Genomic DNA, 17,521 nt, shown 5'->3' with positions numbered 1-17,521 from the left:
GAGAACATTAATACTGTTTCGAGAAAAAAGTCCAAAGTCATCATAATACGTCAAATTGATGGGTAAATAATTAAACTGTATATTCGGATTTCAATATAAGCTATATTGTATAAACTGCACAAAACTATTGTTCTTTTGTATTTGTTTTTACCTTTCACAATGATTAATTTAATTGGAAACTCAAGAATTCAAGTAGAAACAAATATTTTAACTGGGTTATTTGCCTTATATTTGCTTTGTAATTCCCTAAATGTATCACTTGGATATTTCTCTATAGCCATAATCTATTAAAATAAGAAATGTTAAATTGTCCATCTAAGAAAAAAAGAGACCAACCTGAGTTGAGGCTTAATTTGGATAGAATTTATATTCTCCTGTGTAAAGAATTGTTCACATTCTTGGCAATTCATTCAGCAAATATTTCAATATCGCTTCATTTAGTAGTTTCTATCTTTTTTTATATCAGGCATATATACATTTTTTTCATTTCAACTGTTTGCAAGGACTTTTGTTGGAGATTAATACTCCCAAGGGACATAATTCAGCTGTATCATAGATTACGTTGACATTCTTTTAATGCTCAAAAATTTAATTTTACACAGGTAACTTTTATCTAAAATAGGTGAATCTTCTGGAGTAAACAACAACTTTAAATGATAAATACTACTTCATAACGTTTGACCTCACGGGTGTAGTAAAATTTGTTGATTGATGCATGTGGCTATTCTAGTAAATGAATTAATCTACTAAGCGAGAGCACTTAGCCCTTTTTGAAAGGCTAATGCTTGTTTATAATACAATTGAAATTATTTTCTGTTTACTTTAAGCATTTGTTTACCATACGTTATGCTATGTTTAATTCACATCATTTTTAGTTTTCAGATATTTTATTTATTACAGACAATGCTTAATAATAATGTACTATAAGCAATTTAATATTATTTATGCCCCACCTACAATAAAAGAGGGGCATTTTGTTTTCTGGTCTGTGCCTCCGTTCCTTTGTCCGTCAGTTAGTATGTCTGTGAGTTTGCTCGCACCACTTCAGGTTAAAGTTTTTGATCAAGGTAGTTTTTTAAGGAAGCTGAACTTGATACTAAGTACACTTGTTGTTTATGATATGATCTTTCCAATTTTAAAGCCAAATTAAACTTTTGATCACAATTTCATGGTCAACTTTTCAGAGAAAATGAAAGTGGGAGTTTAAGGTTTAAGTTTTTGGTCAAGGTAGTTTTTGTTGAAGTTGAAGACACAAAAACACACAAAAATGTATTGAAGCTCTGTATTAGGTTTTATTGGTTTACATTCAATTGTGCTTTTTTTTCTTTCATTTTTTTCACAGAAATAACAAATATGTGTATAATAAATAAGAACATTTAGACCTATAAACATAATGCATTCAGATAATGTATAAGTATATGAACTAACAATCATCCTCAAGTCATTGATTTGTTAAAGTGCTGTTATTCAATTTGATTTTAAAAAATATAGTTTTAATCTTTTACACTCTTGATTTATGTGATATTGTGTTATAGAAATGTATTTGTATTTATTGCTCTGATAAGCATAATGTGCTTAAAGTTATAAAGAATTGAATAGAATTGAATTGATTTAATCAGTGGCGGATCCAGGGGGGGGGGGTTCCGGGGGTGTGACCCCCCCTTTATTTTTGCCGATCAATACATTTGTATCGGGACATGTTTTGCACCCCCCCCCCTGCACCCCCCCCCCCTTTGCCCTGGGTTAGCACCCCCCCCCCCTTTTCGAAAATTCCTGCATCATTTTGTGCATCCGCCCCTGATTTACTTGTTTTAAAATGCACACATGAAAGGGTTATTAGAAAAGAGTGCACCCCCCATATGTTAGTTAATCAACTTTTCACCCCACTCATTATTCGCCTAAAAAAATTATGTGCCCCGTCCATGTTTGCACTAGCCCAACCCTCATATAAATATTGCACAGTCCCTTATAGGCGCTTTATTCAAATAAATTTTCTATATTCAACACTAACATTGTATATTAACGGCATGGGACAAACTGGCTTAAGAATATATTTTTTTGTCATCTGCTTGACCATGATAATTTTTTTAAGAAAAATCATCCCCCTCCCCCATCCTAGTGGATAGTCCCTCACATAATTATCAGTGACTTAATAACAAATGAATATTGTCTACCTTTTTTGAAATAACTGAGTCCCATCTTATTATGCAAAAAGGTTAATAAACAGGAAATTTTGTCTGACATCTTAGCTGCATGTCGTTCAGACGACAGAGCTAGAAGCTGATTCAAGGTGAAGGTTGAAACGTTGTATCATGTGACATTTTTTCTGTGTTTGCCAATCTCGTGAACATTGACAAACAGACAGATTGATTAGACAGATGGATAAATGTAGGATTTTTAGAGATTTTCTTCATTTGTTTTTCAAACAAAGCCTTTTCTAACTTTACCTCCTTATCCAGGTGAAAATAGAAATGGTAATGTTGCACTTAGGCCAACCATTTGATCAGGAGGGGGTGGTGGTTATAAGTTTGTTTACAGGTTTTGGAGAGAAAAAAATATTTGTTTTTGACCAGTAAATAGGATATGTATGTATGTTGCATCCTCATGCAGCTGCCACTATGACTATGTGTAATATGATGCTAAAATTGAAAGAAAACAAATGGATTTTGGACTAGTCCCCAAAAATATAGATTGTTTTTGCCAAAGAAAAAAGATGTTTGTCTTGAATTGAAATCCCCCCTCCCGATAATCAAAAGGTTGCAGCCTCACAAAACACAGCATAGTTATTTATTTAGTCAATATTTATAGTGAAAAGAAAAGTGTCCATTTCAGTAGCAGATCTAGAAATGTTCACAAGAGGGGGTCCACTGACTAACTAAGAGGGTCCCTGCATCAGTCATGCTTCAGTGATTTATATAAGCAATCAATTTTTCCCACAAAAAGGGGGGGTTCCCTATGTAAAACCCGCTTAATCCACCCCTGATTTTCAATGATTTTTTTTATTAATACTTGTAGTGCATTTCTTATCAGGGTTCTCTCTAAGGCAAGTCAATGAGTCCCAGACTCATCAAAATCAGTTAAGACTCATCATGTTCAAACTTGCAATTCCAAAGATGCATTAAAATTGTAAAATTTATTGTATATACTGCAGGATTGATCACAAATTTATCTCTAAAGTTTAAATTAATCTAAATTATGTGAATTTTCCTTGCTCTAGTATTATCAAGGGGACTGCAATTATGTATAATAAAAGTACAAGAAATTATATCACTGTGAAACTGGCTAGAGAAAGTTAAATGTGAAAAGAAGTATCTGTGACTATAAGTTTGTTTACAGAATATACAAAATAATAAGAGGCATTATTGAATGGTTTGATTAAATGACATTCAAGTGAAAGTAACTTTCTACTAGTCTTGTTATATAAGTGATCTGAAAAGTATTGTTAGTTAACTTAGTTCTCATTTTATGCTATTTCTTCAGTTTTTCACTGTTAGGCTATAAGGAGGCCCTAAAAATGTTCATTTGTATAACATAGCAGGGAGATAACTCTTTAAATTCATTTGAATATTTAAATCACATTCAACACTTGTTTTAAACACAGAATACATATGTAATGTTAACTGGAAGAAAAACTAAGTCCATTCGAATGTAAAATATGGACATAATGGATTTATTTTTTACAAAATTTACTTCTGGATATTATCTTATGATCATAAATAAGCTTCTGTCCAATTCCTGTACAAACCAAGGATAGTTTAAGAAAGTTATTAAAATTTTAAAAACTTTAACCACAGAGTGAATGTAATGTTTCCCCGCAGAAAAACTGAGTCCATTTACATGTAAAATATTGAAAAAATGGAATTTTATTTTTACAAAATTTTCTTCAGGATACTATCTTATGATCATAAGGTCCAAGGACACAGTTATCTTCCTTTGGTTTTCGTTGTCTACGAATATAGTCCCTAGTGTAAACAGTGTATAACTAACATGTTTTATTTAATACACTTTCCCAATTTATTTCTTTATATTAAATGCATCAAATATTAAGTAGGGGGATGTAATTCATGTCAAAAAAATTTTGGTGCTGAAACTTTTTGTTAAGTAGTGAATTGCAGGGATGATTCCAGGTTTTTACAAATGGGTCCCTTAAATATCAAATTGGGAATTTTTATCCCAATTGGGAATTTTTTTATGCATACAATATAAGACGAAATAATATATCATTTTCCTGTAAAAACGGAAAATGAATATTAAGTTAATTTCTTCTGTACACTGATTGAAGAAATTATTGGATTCAGACCAGGGAAGTTGTAATACATGAATATCATTGCATATGATGCACTATCATCTTAACTTTGGTAAACGAGGCCTATTACAAAAAAACATATATACCACAAGTACCAGCTAACATAAACCTATGGCAAGCCCTTTAGCTATTTATTTGAATTTCAAATTATCTCATAATATATATGATATCTCATATAATATATAAGATTTATTTTAGATATCTTAAAGTATATGAAATATCTTGTAAATATGTTTTGTATAAGATATCTTATTTAGTTCATTCAATATCATATTGAGAAAATTATATGAGATATCTTATAAACTACATGTATAAGACATGTCATAAATTATTTCAGATATCTCGTGAACTATATAAGATATCTTATAAACTTTATAAGATATCTTTCAAACTATATCAAATATCTAATGAACTATTATATAAGATATCTTATAAAGTTTATGAGATATCTTGAAGTTAGATTAAATAGCAAAACGGCTTGCCATATTAACCAGTGAAAAAAATTTAAATATATTTCAAATAGAACTGGCCAATTGTTGAATTAAGAAAAGCAATTACAAAAGTATATATATATATATATATATGCTTAATTGATAAGTTATTTAAAGCAATTGAACCAGTGAACTTTAAAATTATTTGGATCATTTTCATATCTTTTGAAACAGTTCCATAATTCACGTTTGCGTTGTCGTCTGTGCCGTCCGAATAATTTTAGTTTACGCATTCTAACTTTAGTAAAGGTGAATAGAAATCTATGAAATTTTAACACAAGGTTTATGACCAAAAAATGAAGGTTGGGATTGGTTTTGGGAGTTTTGATTCCAACATTTTAGGAATAAGGGGCCAAAAAGGGCCCTAATAAGCAATTTCTTGTTTTTCGTTCTATAACTTCAGTTTAAGTAAATAGAAATATATGAAATTTTGACATAAGGTTTGTGACCACAAAAGAAAGGTTGGGATTGTTTTTGGAAGTTTTGTTTCCAACAGTTAAGGTATTGGGGACCAAAAAGGGGCCCAAATAAGCTTTTTTCTTGATTTTAGCACCATAACTTTAGTATAAGTTTATAGAAATCTATGAAATTTAAACACAATTAAGGTTTATGACCGTTAAAGGAAGGTTGTGATTGATTTAGGGAGTTTTGGTCCAAACAGTTTAGGAAAAAGGGACCAAAAGGGTCCAAAGTTAAACCATTAGAAGATCAGATCATAATTTTTTGCACAGATGTTTCCAAAAGAAGCAGATGTGATATGATTGCCAATGAGACAACTCTCCAAAAGCTACCAAAATGACCAACTATAGGTCACTGTATGGCCTTCAACAATGAGCAACACCTATACTGAGATGAAATTGTTTTAATAAACATCAAAAAGGATATTTTATAATTTACAACCTATATTCATGGAAAGAAAGAAACATGTTGAAAAATTAATTATAATTACACAGAGAGTGTTCATTTAATAAATATCTGTTGGTCTATCAGCATGATATAAGTATCAAAAACATTTTGATATGAACTACCATCAGAATATCATCAGTTAAGGATGTTTGCTGCTCAGATTCAAAATAAATAACTTTCCAAAAACTAGTATGTATTGATAGGGGTTAAGTTGAGGATTAAAAAAATCAAAAAGAATATAGGGGTCAATGTGATTGTTTTTGAGATATTAGCCATTGGAATTTTGGCCAGAAATGTTCTCTCTTGACTTTTCTAGCTTTACCATTGACCAGTTAAAAGTTCTCAAAAACTATTTAATATAATTAAGATTTATAAGACTGTCACAAATGGCTTATAATTATACATGTATAAGATTTATACAAAGAAAAAATGGGGGTTCATGGTCAAATTTTTTTAAGGCATTCAAATGGATAAAACCAGAGGATTTCAAAAGCTGACAAAATTTCCAAAACATGACAAGCAAACATCCTTAAATATAATTGAAGACAATTTTGGTAAAAAAAATTTGTATCTCAAATTTGATACTAATGTTTAGGTTAATCATGGATCATAGTTAGACTATACAAATCATTGTTTAAATCAAATATTATACAATTATGTTAAATATCAAGATTTTTTATACTTAACAACATCAAATTGCAAACTAGGGCCTTGCTTATGCTCAGAAAAATAAAATATGATATATAAAGCAAAGCAACATTATCTGATTATTAGAAAATATGATAAAAAAAAATAACTTTACTTTTAAAAATGCAATATTCATGCTCATATTCATAAAGAATGTAGGACAGAAAGTCACAGGACAAAAAGTCACAGACAAAAAGTCACAGACAAAAAGTCACGGACAAAAAGTCACAGGACAAAAAGTCACAATTCATTTTTTCTGATTATTTTCTTTGAATAAAAAACGCTTATTTCTACAAAAATATTTTTGTATTTTTCTTAAACTATTGTATATAAACCAACTTTTTAAACAAAATATATCAAAAAAATATCTAAGATTATCAAATAATTGTTAAAAAAACAAAATGTCAAAGTGACTTGGTAATTAAATGGCTTCATGGTGCCAAGAAAAACATCTTTTGCATGATTAAAATTAAATAAATCTTCATTTTTCAAGTATAATGACACATTTCCTAAACTTTAATATGAATATATGTATTTAAAAGTAAATATTTCAAGATATATTCTTATATATTAAAACAATTGTCAATAAATTATTTGTGACTTTTTGTCCTGTGACTTTTTGTCCTACCAAATTTGTGACTTTATGTCCTGTGACTTTTTGTCCTGTGACTTTCTGTCCGTTTACCTTCATAAACAGGTGGGAAAATAATGAAACTAAAATGAGTTGAAATGGTTTATTGGGTCTATAATGGTTGTGTTTGAATATTATTATTTTATACAGAGTAATTAAGACTCCTCCCCTCTTTTTCTATCTGTCCTCCCAAATAAAAAACCGAAATAAGTAACTTTACTAGACAGATTTTGATGCCTTATATTAATTATTCACATGTTAATTATTTAAACTAATTACTATAGTGTATTTGCAACTCACCGTATTTTGCTGGTATGACATCTGACTTGTTGATCTACTACTAGTTGGCAGAGAATAAGTTGGCTGGTATTGATGCATTATCTGGTTGTTACTTCTCACATTGTTAAGATGTGTAAAGGTTGGCTGGTAGTGACGTTGATATTCCATGTTGACAAGCAAACAATGATGTGCAAGAATTCAGTTTTACTTTTTATATAAGGTTAAAAAGATGATAATTGATTGGTTACACATCTACTTGTGTTTTCTATTTGAAGTTTTACAGGTGTTATAATAACGATGAACATGGCTTCAATGCCAAGCTGACATGTGTATAGCTCTTGTAAATAGAAAATGCCATTTCTATTGTGTTTTTAATTTTATGATTGGCTTTGTGAAGCCATTCAAATATATCCTGATAGGAAACTTCAAATGATGAAAGGTTTTTTGCAAATTCATTAAATGTTTGGATTGTTTTTCCTAATTGCTATCAAAACAACATTTAAATTATTTTACTATGTATAATACATTTGAAATGTTGTGTACAAATATATTTGCAATGTTAATGATATACATTAATTACAATCAGAAGTTTTATGTTTATAATACATTTATATTTATAATTAAAGTGTTTTTGAATAAATATAAATGTAAATTATTTATTTTCCTGCATCCTTGTGCATTATATGTAAAGCGGTTTTGTGTTAACATTTTTAAATAGTACTATTAACTTTAAAGTTTATCGCCCTAACCAGTAATATTCTTTAATATATGATTATGTGAAACAATTTATTTGCAAAATTTGTCAAATAAAAATTAATTCAACAGAATCAAAAGACTTGGTAATCTATGAAAATCCACAGTCAGTCTGTGGATGATGAGATTCACTTAATTTCATTATGTCCAAGAAAAGCTAGATTATAACTTAAATTTTACTTTCAAATTCTACACAAAATTAAAAAAGTATAGAATTTAAGCTTAACCTTTAGAAAGCATATTTCCATAATTTTTACCTTGTTATATTCATATGGCACATAACCATGACAAGAGCACCAGAACTAGTAATATAGCAATTTAGTAGGTTGATTTTTTTAATTTTGTTTCATAATTATTTATTTTTTATATCTTATCAAAATGACTTTTTTTCCTTGAGGTTTTGTGACTTTTTTTTGTTTATGTTTCTACTCTATATTAAACAAACCAGTACATGTATTATTAAATGTAACACTTCAATCCTTCATAATTAATAATTTGCAAAAAAGTTCCAATTTTTTTTCACAAATGTTTTTAAAATTATAAACTTAAAATTTAAAAGCTCATTAATTGGTAACCGTATGTATACATAACATCCACTAAAGAAAGATATGTAAATGTTTGAAAAATTTACATTAAGGCCATATTACAAATTTTCCACATTTTTAATGAAAAACAGGAAAATATGGGCTAGTTGTCTTCTCAAGAAACACTCAGATCTCATGCATCAAGGATTTGTATAGTTAGACTAACTATACAAATTCTTGAATGCATCAACAAAAAAATCTTTTGATATAATTTTTGTTTTTCAATTTAAATAATTGACAAGAAGATTAAGATTGTTTAAAAACTGATACACTGTGGTCTTGATCCAAATGTGTTTTTAAATTATAAACTTTGTTTATAACTTGTATAAAAACACTAATCCTATCCTATCCACTGGAATTAATGGTTAAAGTTCAGTTTATAATTTTAGTTCAATTAGTCCAGTCAAACTAAATTTTAACCTCAAACTAATTGCAACAGATTTTTTAGCTCACCTGGCCCGAAGGGCCAAGTGAGCTTTTCTCATCACTTGGCGTCCGGCGTCCGGCGTCGTCCGGCGTCCGGCGTCCGGCGTCGTCCGGCGTCCGGCGTCCGGCGTCGTCCGGCGTCCGGCGTCGTCCGGCGTCCGTCGTCGTCCGGCGTCGTCGTCCAGCGTCCGGCGTCGTTAACTTTTACAAAAATCTTCTCCTCTGAAACTGCTGGGCCAAATTAAACCAAACTTGGCCACAATCATCATTGGGGTATCTAGTTTAAAAATTGTGTCCGATGTAAAAAGTGAAAATTCTTTGTATCAGACCATACTGTCTGCTTAAACAGTTGAATGTAAGAGCCTTTTTGTGCTCAGATTTATTGCATCATGTCACCTGAGTATAGAAATGATAGAAAAGACACAAATTTTTATTTCCTATAGCTCAAATATGCATTTTTAAATGTAAATATGTGCTACGGCCTAAATTGACCCTAAATTATTTTTAGTCTTACTTGGCCTAAGACCCTTTTAAATTAATATGATGTTATTTGTAAGTGTTCTGTCCATTTAAAGTACATTAAATACATATATAACATGTATAAGGATTATTTCTAATCAAAAAGCTTCACAAATTTAAAATTGCTGGAAAATATTACATCTTTATATAAGGTCCCCCTTCATTGGAAAACCTCCATTTTTAGTCATAGGCTCATATAAAGTTGACTTTTGAATAATTATGCTAAGTCTGATGTATCAAATGAGTAATCTATTGCTTTAAATTACATGACATATTATATATATAGGCATTTTGAAAGTATTTTTTTGCAATATTTAAATTTTAAAAGCCTCAAATGTTGATAGTTGAAATTTCTCAATTTTAACGTCTGAATTTAACGCGCAAAGTTGAATATAGAATTAATCATAATGTCTTTAATATATATCCTATTGCTATGAAACTTTGTAAGCAGTCTTAGAATATATTAAGCTTTAGTCATACAAAGTTTTATTAAGATTGGTAAACTTTTTCTATCCTATTAGGTCCGAGTACACAGTTATCGTCCTTTGATTTTCGTTGTCCACGAATATAGTCCTTATTGTGGACAGTGTGTTACTTGTCAATTTTTGTTATACCCCTTCCAAATTTATTTCTCCATGTTTTATGCCTCATATAGCAAGTTGGGGGATGAAATGACACTGTAAAAAAATTTGGGTCATAAATATTAACATGATTAATGTAAAGTAGTGATAAGGTTCAGCTGAAAAGGTCACAAATTAGCACTTCGGAAGCTGTCAAAACATTTCAAGTCCCCTTAACATAAAATTGTCCATATTTTGAGTAAGAACTGATGAAGTTTTCTATAATTTTGATATAATTTGTCCCAAAAGTAGTAACTGTGTACTCGGACCACTTGACATGTTGAAAAATTCAATAAATGGTAAAAAAATGAATTACAAAAATCTAGGTAATAGCTTGATAAAAGATATGAAAACACCTTTAGAGTTGTTTGTTATACTCTAAAGACCGCTAAAAAATCAAGAATCAATACATTCTGATGAATAGAAGCGGAAAAATTATCATTTTGTATCAATTTTTATTGATATTTCTACCATTTTTGTAAGAGTTTTTAAGTCTTCCTTGAGTATAATTTATGGGAATTTTTCTGTGTATATTTGGGGTATAATACTAAAGATTAAAAGTTTAGAATCTTCTGTTGCAATTACTTTCAGGTTTGGGTCAAATTTATGCTAGATTTACTGGACTAAATTGTTATTTTTGATCGGGTTGTTGTCACCTGGACACATTTTCCATTTAAATTCTCTATTTTATTCTCAAGTCATTTGCATGATCCATATACCACTGCAGTTGTTACAGTCATTTTTTTTCTCTATTGCAGGATGACATCATCAACATCTTTGTCATATGAAGTATACAGCCATACCATCACCTTAATGGATAACTTGAAGAGACAATGCACATGTTCAAAGTGTAATGGAAAATTTGTCAACATTAAGACTTTCCGAGCTCATTCAAAGAAAATCCATAACACCCATGCTGAAATATCAGACACTCATAGAGAACAACCTGAGATTGTAAGAGAGTCTAAGGAACTTTTAAAAAAAACTTTAATTTTAAATCAGTCACTCCATGAAGGAACTAATAGAACTGTAAAAGATGCCATAGCCGAACATTTATTCATATTTTCATCTAATAACGGAATGTCAAAGACAGCTTTGTCACAGTATCTTTACCACGAAAAGTGTGTTCTACCACAACCAAACAACCTGCCATCCACTTATGGTGAAGCTGTCACTATTATTCAACCATACCTGATGCCAATAGAAAAATTTAAATGCTGTACAAATGACTGTAAAATTTTTCCTATCAGCAGTACCATTCTTGCCTGTCCAGACTGTAATGAAAGTTTGGTGTTTTCAAACAACAGGAACAAAAAAACATTCCAATATATGCCTATAGTACCACGCATAGTTCGTTGGTATGGAACTAGGAACCTGGCAAAGATTCTTTATGCCAACAAGCTTAACACAACTGGCAGGCTAAGCAGCTACACAGATGGCAATATATTTCGACAACAGATGACAGATGGAGTCTTCAAAGATCAGCAACAGCAGAACTGTGTGCCATTGGCTCTTTTTGCTGATGGTGTGAATCCAAATAAGAACCAAACAGTCCAGAAGTCAATATGGCCTCTCATCATCACCTGGATAACACTCCCACAAGAAATGCGATATATTTTAGGACCAATGATGTTGGCAGGTATTGTTCCAGGCTATGGTAGAAAAGAACCAAAATCACTGGACCCTTATATTAACGTTTTAGTTGACGAACTTTTATCAAACATTGAATGTAACTTGTATGACGCCTACACAGATGCACCAGTAAATGTAAAGATTGCTTTATTACAGTATTTATGTGATATACCAGCTTTTTCTAAACTTTTACACTGTTCTGGTCAAGCAGCTATTTGTGCTTGTTTTTTCTGCAAAGATACAGGTGTTCATAGCAGTTCCGTGAATAAAGTATTGCACATATCGAACAGAGAGTTTTTACCCACAGATTCGCCATTTCGGAAAGACAAGACATTATTTGCCAAGAAAACTGAAGAGGTTGCTCCCAAACCACAAGCATATTCAAGGGAAGAAGAAATGGAAATAAGAAAAGAATATGACAAAAAAAAAAACAATAACCAAAAATGTAAACTACAAAAAGAAACTGGATTTAAAGGGATACATCCACTTCATCGCCTACCATATTTTGACAGGGTGCATCAGATGCAACCAGATGGCATGCACACATTAGCAGATGTCATCAGCAACATTCTTGATCTGATAACAGGCAAATCTGATGGACCTAAAGTTCGCCAGTGCGAAAAAGATTATAATCGATTTAAAGAAACCTGGCCAAAAAGACCATCATTATCAACAACCGAATGTGAGAGACCATCCAAACAGGCAAAGAAATCATCTGTAGATACAGCTGTTCCTGAACCAACACCAAAAGCGCCTCCTTTACCAGCAGCTCCTTGGTTACTAACAAAACAGGATGTTAAATTAGCTGACAACAGAGCAAAGAGTGTTAAATACCCTAAAGGCTTTGATTATACTCCTGCTGACCATTTTACCAGAGCATGGACACTGCGTACAATGCATGGCAAACAACAGGTATTGATTATAAAAATATTTTATTTAATGAATTAGATATGAATACTGTAAGTTCAGAAATTATTGCTTGCATTTATTATTGCACCTTTTTTGGGGGACTAAAATGCAATTTAGATTTTAGCAATATTTAGAAAAATCCTGTTTAATTCATATATATACAAAATTTCCAAAATGCAAGGTTAAGGTGGTACCTTACACTACAGGGAGATAACTCTTTTAAATCGACGAAACATTTTAGAGTGTTGTGTTGTTAAAGGAATATTGAGCTTCTCAATGATCAAAATTAGTGTTTGTCAAAGCAACCATTCAGGGGAGGGAATAATAACTCATAATTAATAATAATTTTAGATAATATTATAATTATTTGAAAGCTGGAAAAAAGTATAACTTTTGTTTATTTCTGATATATATATACTGAAAGTATGCCCTATATATCTAGTAATATATATCATTTCATCCAAATGCTTTGAATCTTTGTATTTTAACAAAATGCAGTTACCATGCACAAATGCTATGAAATATTCAATAAAGTGATCTAAAAAAAATGATTAACTTGAAGATAGAATTTAAAGGAAACCAATTACAAATATGTCAAGTTCCCTAAACTGAGAATTATTGAAAATATCAATTATGACAATTATAAATGTCATTAAAGATAAAAAATTATTTTGAACTTTTGATAAAAGTCAAATGTGTAAATATTGTATTGGGTTTATTAGAGTACAGTTAATTCAGTCATGACAGATACTTGTATGATATAAGTACTTTTTTTTAGAACATTTGTTAATTGAAACTCAAATTATAGTGAATATTCTCCTTTTATTCATATTTATATAGAAAAATACTTTATTTCAGTTCGTAACCAAGAATATTGCAGCATGGTGTATCAGAGGCCTCCTAGCAAAGCCACAAGACGAAACCTTATTCAATTTATTTGAAGTGATCAAAAGACTGACACAACCATCCTACACAACTGAGCAGCTTCAAGGACTTATTGAAGACACAAGTACAGCAGTGGTGTTACTTGAAAGGGATTTTCCTTTGACCTTGCAGGTTAGTTTATCTACTTAGACGTATGAGTTCTATATTCATCCGTATTTGCAATTGAAAGAATCAAGTAAACAATAATAATCTACTTTATCATTTTAATTATCTCACACAATTTACAGCAGGAGGCTTACAGTTAATATCCGTACACCCCTGATCAACCAAAATAAAGTTAATTCTTATAAGATTTCAAAACATTTTGTTGATGCCTCTCCTAGGAAATGTAAATGATAAAAAAACAACGAATTGAAACAAGATATTTTGTTTATTGATTAAAAAAGACATGATTGTTTTAACCATTTAAATTAATTTAACAGTTTAAAAAAAAATTCTGCACATAATTAAAGATTGCTTACTACTACATGTACTAGCTGCTAAGGTAGATGGAGTTTTATTTACAGCCTTAATTGTAATTGTTCAATCAGATTGTAGATTTTTGCCTCATAAGAATTAGTATATTTTTATGATCTAATTTTCCAAAAGTATGCTTAGAGAGCTGAATAAAACAAATAATATCAGGCACTATTTATTTTAAGTACTTGGGGTGCTATCAACAGTTTTTTCTATGATGTCATATTTTGAGGGGCCATGCATAAGTGACCCTTAGTGGTGGACTGATTTATAAAGATACCTGTATAAAACTAGATATCACTGGAATCAGAATGTTCTCTAGCTTCTTATAACCTTGATAGAAAGTGTACTTTTATCATATTAAAAAAGAAGCCTAATTTGAACATAAAAAACCTGAAATCAGGTTATGTTCATACCCATACAGACGTGCACATTTTATATAATCAAAACTGTATGAAATTTATAGGTTTTAACCAGGCCTTTGAAAAGTACGGTCTCCTGCTCCGAAAACAGCTACAGTGGCTGCAAATATGTTTTAATTTTTCACTGCCTAAAAACAGGATGTTTACAGTGTTGTCTGCCTTCAAAACATGTATATTTAATATAATTTTTAAAATTATTTCAATATTCAACATTTTTTAATTGAAAGCTAATTACTTTAGCATTAATTGAGTAAATAAACAGGGGTTTCCCTCCATGGTTATTTTTAGTCAGGGAATAACCCCTGTTGTTTATATGAAACTGTTTATAGCACCCTTATAAATGTATACATAATTTAAAAAAGCCAACTCTCTCAGTGACCAATTAATGGACTTTCAGTCTGTGCCAAACTGTTTTAGGGTTTGTCTGACCGAAAGAGAAATCTGGGTTTTTGTACATATATATTCAAACAAAATATTTCAAAATTTCTGTCTGTCCGAATGATTTTTTATCTGCCATTTTGTCGTTCAGACAGAGTTTGAGATACCCTTGACTTTGATGTTAATAATTAAACATGATGCTTGTTGAAATATCAATTAAAATAAGCACATTCAATTATTTCCCTTGCAATAATTTCCTTCACACACATCCTGGAGTTGTATATAGCTGATGTGTTAAGTTTCATCAGTAACATCATAACAGACAGACACTAAACGAGTGTCAGTACTGTAGTCAGAATTAAGGTTTATATAATTTTCTTTTCAGATGTAGTACTATATAATACCGAATGAATTTATAATTTTTCATTTGTTTAAAATATTTTTATTTGTAGAATATCACAACACACCTGCTACATCATATCCCAGAGGGTTATGAAGACTATGGACCATTGTATGATAGATGGCTTTATCCTTTGGAACGAGCAAACAGTTGGGTGACCAGACAAATTTTACAACATGGACATGAAGAATCAACAGTGATGCAGACATACCGGGTAAGTTAAAACAGAATTGAATAACATAAAAAAGAAGATGTGGTATGATTGCCAATGAGACAACTGTCCACCAGAGACGAAAACATTAAATACTATAAATCACCGTATGACCTTCAATAATGAGCCACAACGAGCAGACCACAACATCTTATATATAGATGATAGGTTATAAAATGAAGGCGTTTTGAGTTGCATCAAATTTTCATTTTGGGATTAAAAATGTATTGAGAAAGATGAATAATACTATGAAAACAATATGTGCAGAGTTATCGTCCTTGGACTTTGAAAATTCACTCAAATCATTACTTTCTACCTTTTTTTTTATCTTCTTTAAGATATTGACTTGATATTTGTTTGTACTTTACACCTTGACAAGTGATAGTCAAAGCATTTTGTTGCAGTGTAATGAAATTTTATAAGTAGGGATCTATGTTTTGCCTTACAATACGCTCAAAATGCTTGGTGAAATTTGAATCAAGGTTCATATTAGCAAGTTATATTGTGTGTTGCATTTTCATAATTATCACTTAAATTAAACCATTAAAGACCAAAGAACGGTTTTCCACAAAAAACCTTAGCTCATACCAAACAACTTCTACTAAGGGCCCCAAAAAATGACTAGTGTAAAACCATTAAAATAGGAAAACAACAGTCTAATTTTTATAAAAAACGAGAAATGAAAAGAAAAATGAACCACATCAACAAACGACAACAACTGAACACCAGGTACCTTATTTAAGACAGTTGTAAACAAATGCTTCAGGTTTAAAAGTCAACACATATGTTTTTAGTCTAACACAAGACAGACATGATTTATATGGTTGTCGCATTTTTCTTGAGATACTGCATATGAGGGTTCACATGAGCACCCTATATGTGATGGTTTTCAGCATTTAACATTATCTATATACAATTTGCTGATTTGGCTTTCAAGAGTTAAGGAATACAGCCTTGTTAAGATACAATTTATCACATCTCATTCACTTACTCTAGTATGCATAAATTAATTTCCTTAATTCATATTTCAGATATACGATTGGAGCTCTCACAATATTTTGAGTGGTGAAATTATAAATTACAGCAGACAAACAAGTCTGTGTCGCTTGGCAGAAAAAGTAAACTCCATTCACCATCAAGATATATCTACAGCATCTACGAAAAGATTCATATTGCAAAGTGAGGATCTATCAATTCTAAAAGACAATTACAATAATATATATGACCAAAATTATGAGTTATTTGACATAGACCCAGTGGTCAAATATCTAAAGTTCAGCCAAAGACAGGATGCCGAGTTAAAAAGACAAATTTTCTTCTCAACAACAGAGCATCAGACGACAGCATCACGCTCACATGACTATTGTGTTAGTGTTTCGCATAGGACAAACCGTCGCTTTGGCACAATTTCTAAGATTTTCAAACACAACCATCTAGATAAAGCTACCATGTGGGTAAAATTGGAGATGTTTCCCATTCCGGAACAATCTGGACTATTCTTGGTCACCGATGACAGAAAGATTGACACACATATATTTAGCTTTGATAAAATAAGCAATCCAGTTGTATTTGCTTCAGAAGACAATAAAATATGGTTTTTAAATGTTTAGGTATGCATTTATACATGTACATGTATTTTGTATGAAGTAGATAAATAGTTTATATACTTGGAAAGGTACATTGTTATGTATTTTCTTGCTGTATATAGAACGAGTTGTTCAAAAGAAAAAAATAAATGGATAAAAAGAGATTTTTTAAATGGAAGTCAACTTTGCTTTTTTCTATGAGATATTCCTTTCAAAGGGTGTATTACGTTTCCAACATTTTTTTGCATTACTTTTCCAAAATAATAGTTGCACCTTAACGCATTTACCTGTATTTCACCTGTAAAAAATGGTAATAATAATATATAAGACTTAATATTATTATAGTATTTCTTAGTAATTTGTAATTAATGAGTTCCTTC

General features: G+C 30.7%; 2 protein-coding genes across 4 annotated transcripts in view; one reads left to right on the top strand and one right to left on the bottom strand.

Annotated features, from left to right (window-relative positions):
* Positions 1 to 7,933, bottom strand: part of LOC139489326 (uncharacterized) — a 20,159-nt gene extending 12,226 nt beyond the window's left edge. Inside the window, exon 1 of one of the 2 annotated variants that reach the window (XM_071275633.1) lies at positions 7,322 to 7,933. In XM_071275633.1, coding sequence (XP_071131734.1) covers positions 7,322 to 7,468 — 147 coding nt within the window. In that variant the 5' untranslated portion in view covers positions 7,469 to 7,933. Of the gene's footprint in view, positions 1 to 2,174; positions 2,283 to 7,321 lie in introns of those variants that run through there. The other variant, XM_071275634.1, reaches the window with a different exon arrangement.
* LOC139489325 (uncharacterized) overlaps positions 1 to 17,521 on the top strand; it is a 26,994-nt gene extending 9,473 nt beyond the window's left edge. The window contains exons 1-5 of one of the 2 annotated variants that reach the window (XM_071275631.1): positions 2,295 to 2,388; positions 10,961 to 12,746; positions 13,602 to 13,799; positions 15,397 to 15,558; positions 16,587 to 17,521. In XM_071275631.1, coding sequence (XP_071131732.1) covers positions 2,387 to 2,388; positions 10,961 to 12,746; positions 13,602 to 13,799; positions 15,397 to 15,558; positions 16,587 to 17,165 — 2,727 coding nt within the window. In that variant the 5' untranslated portion in view covers positions 2,295 to 2,386 and the 3' untranslated portion in view covers positions 17,166 to 17,521. Of the gene's footprint in view, positions 1 to 2,294; positions 2,389 to 10,960; positions 12,747 to 13,601; positions 13,800 to 15,396; positions 15,559 to 16,586 lie in introns of those variants that run through there. The other variant, XM_071275632.1, reaches the window with a different exon arrangement.

This window comes from Mytilus edulis, chromosome 9, assembly GCF_963676685.1.
Source record: "Mytilus edulis chromosome 9, xbMytEdul2.2, whole genome shotgun sequence".
NCBI classification, from domain to species: domain Eukaryota; kingdom Metazoa; phylum Mollusca; class Bivalvia; order Mytilida; family Mytilidae; genus Mytilus; species Mytilus edulis.
The sequence above is the reverse complement of the archived record's forward strand: the minus strand, read 5'-3'. Positions and strand labels throughout refer to the sequence as shown.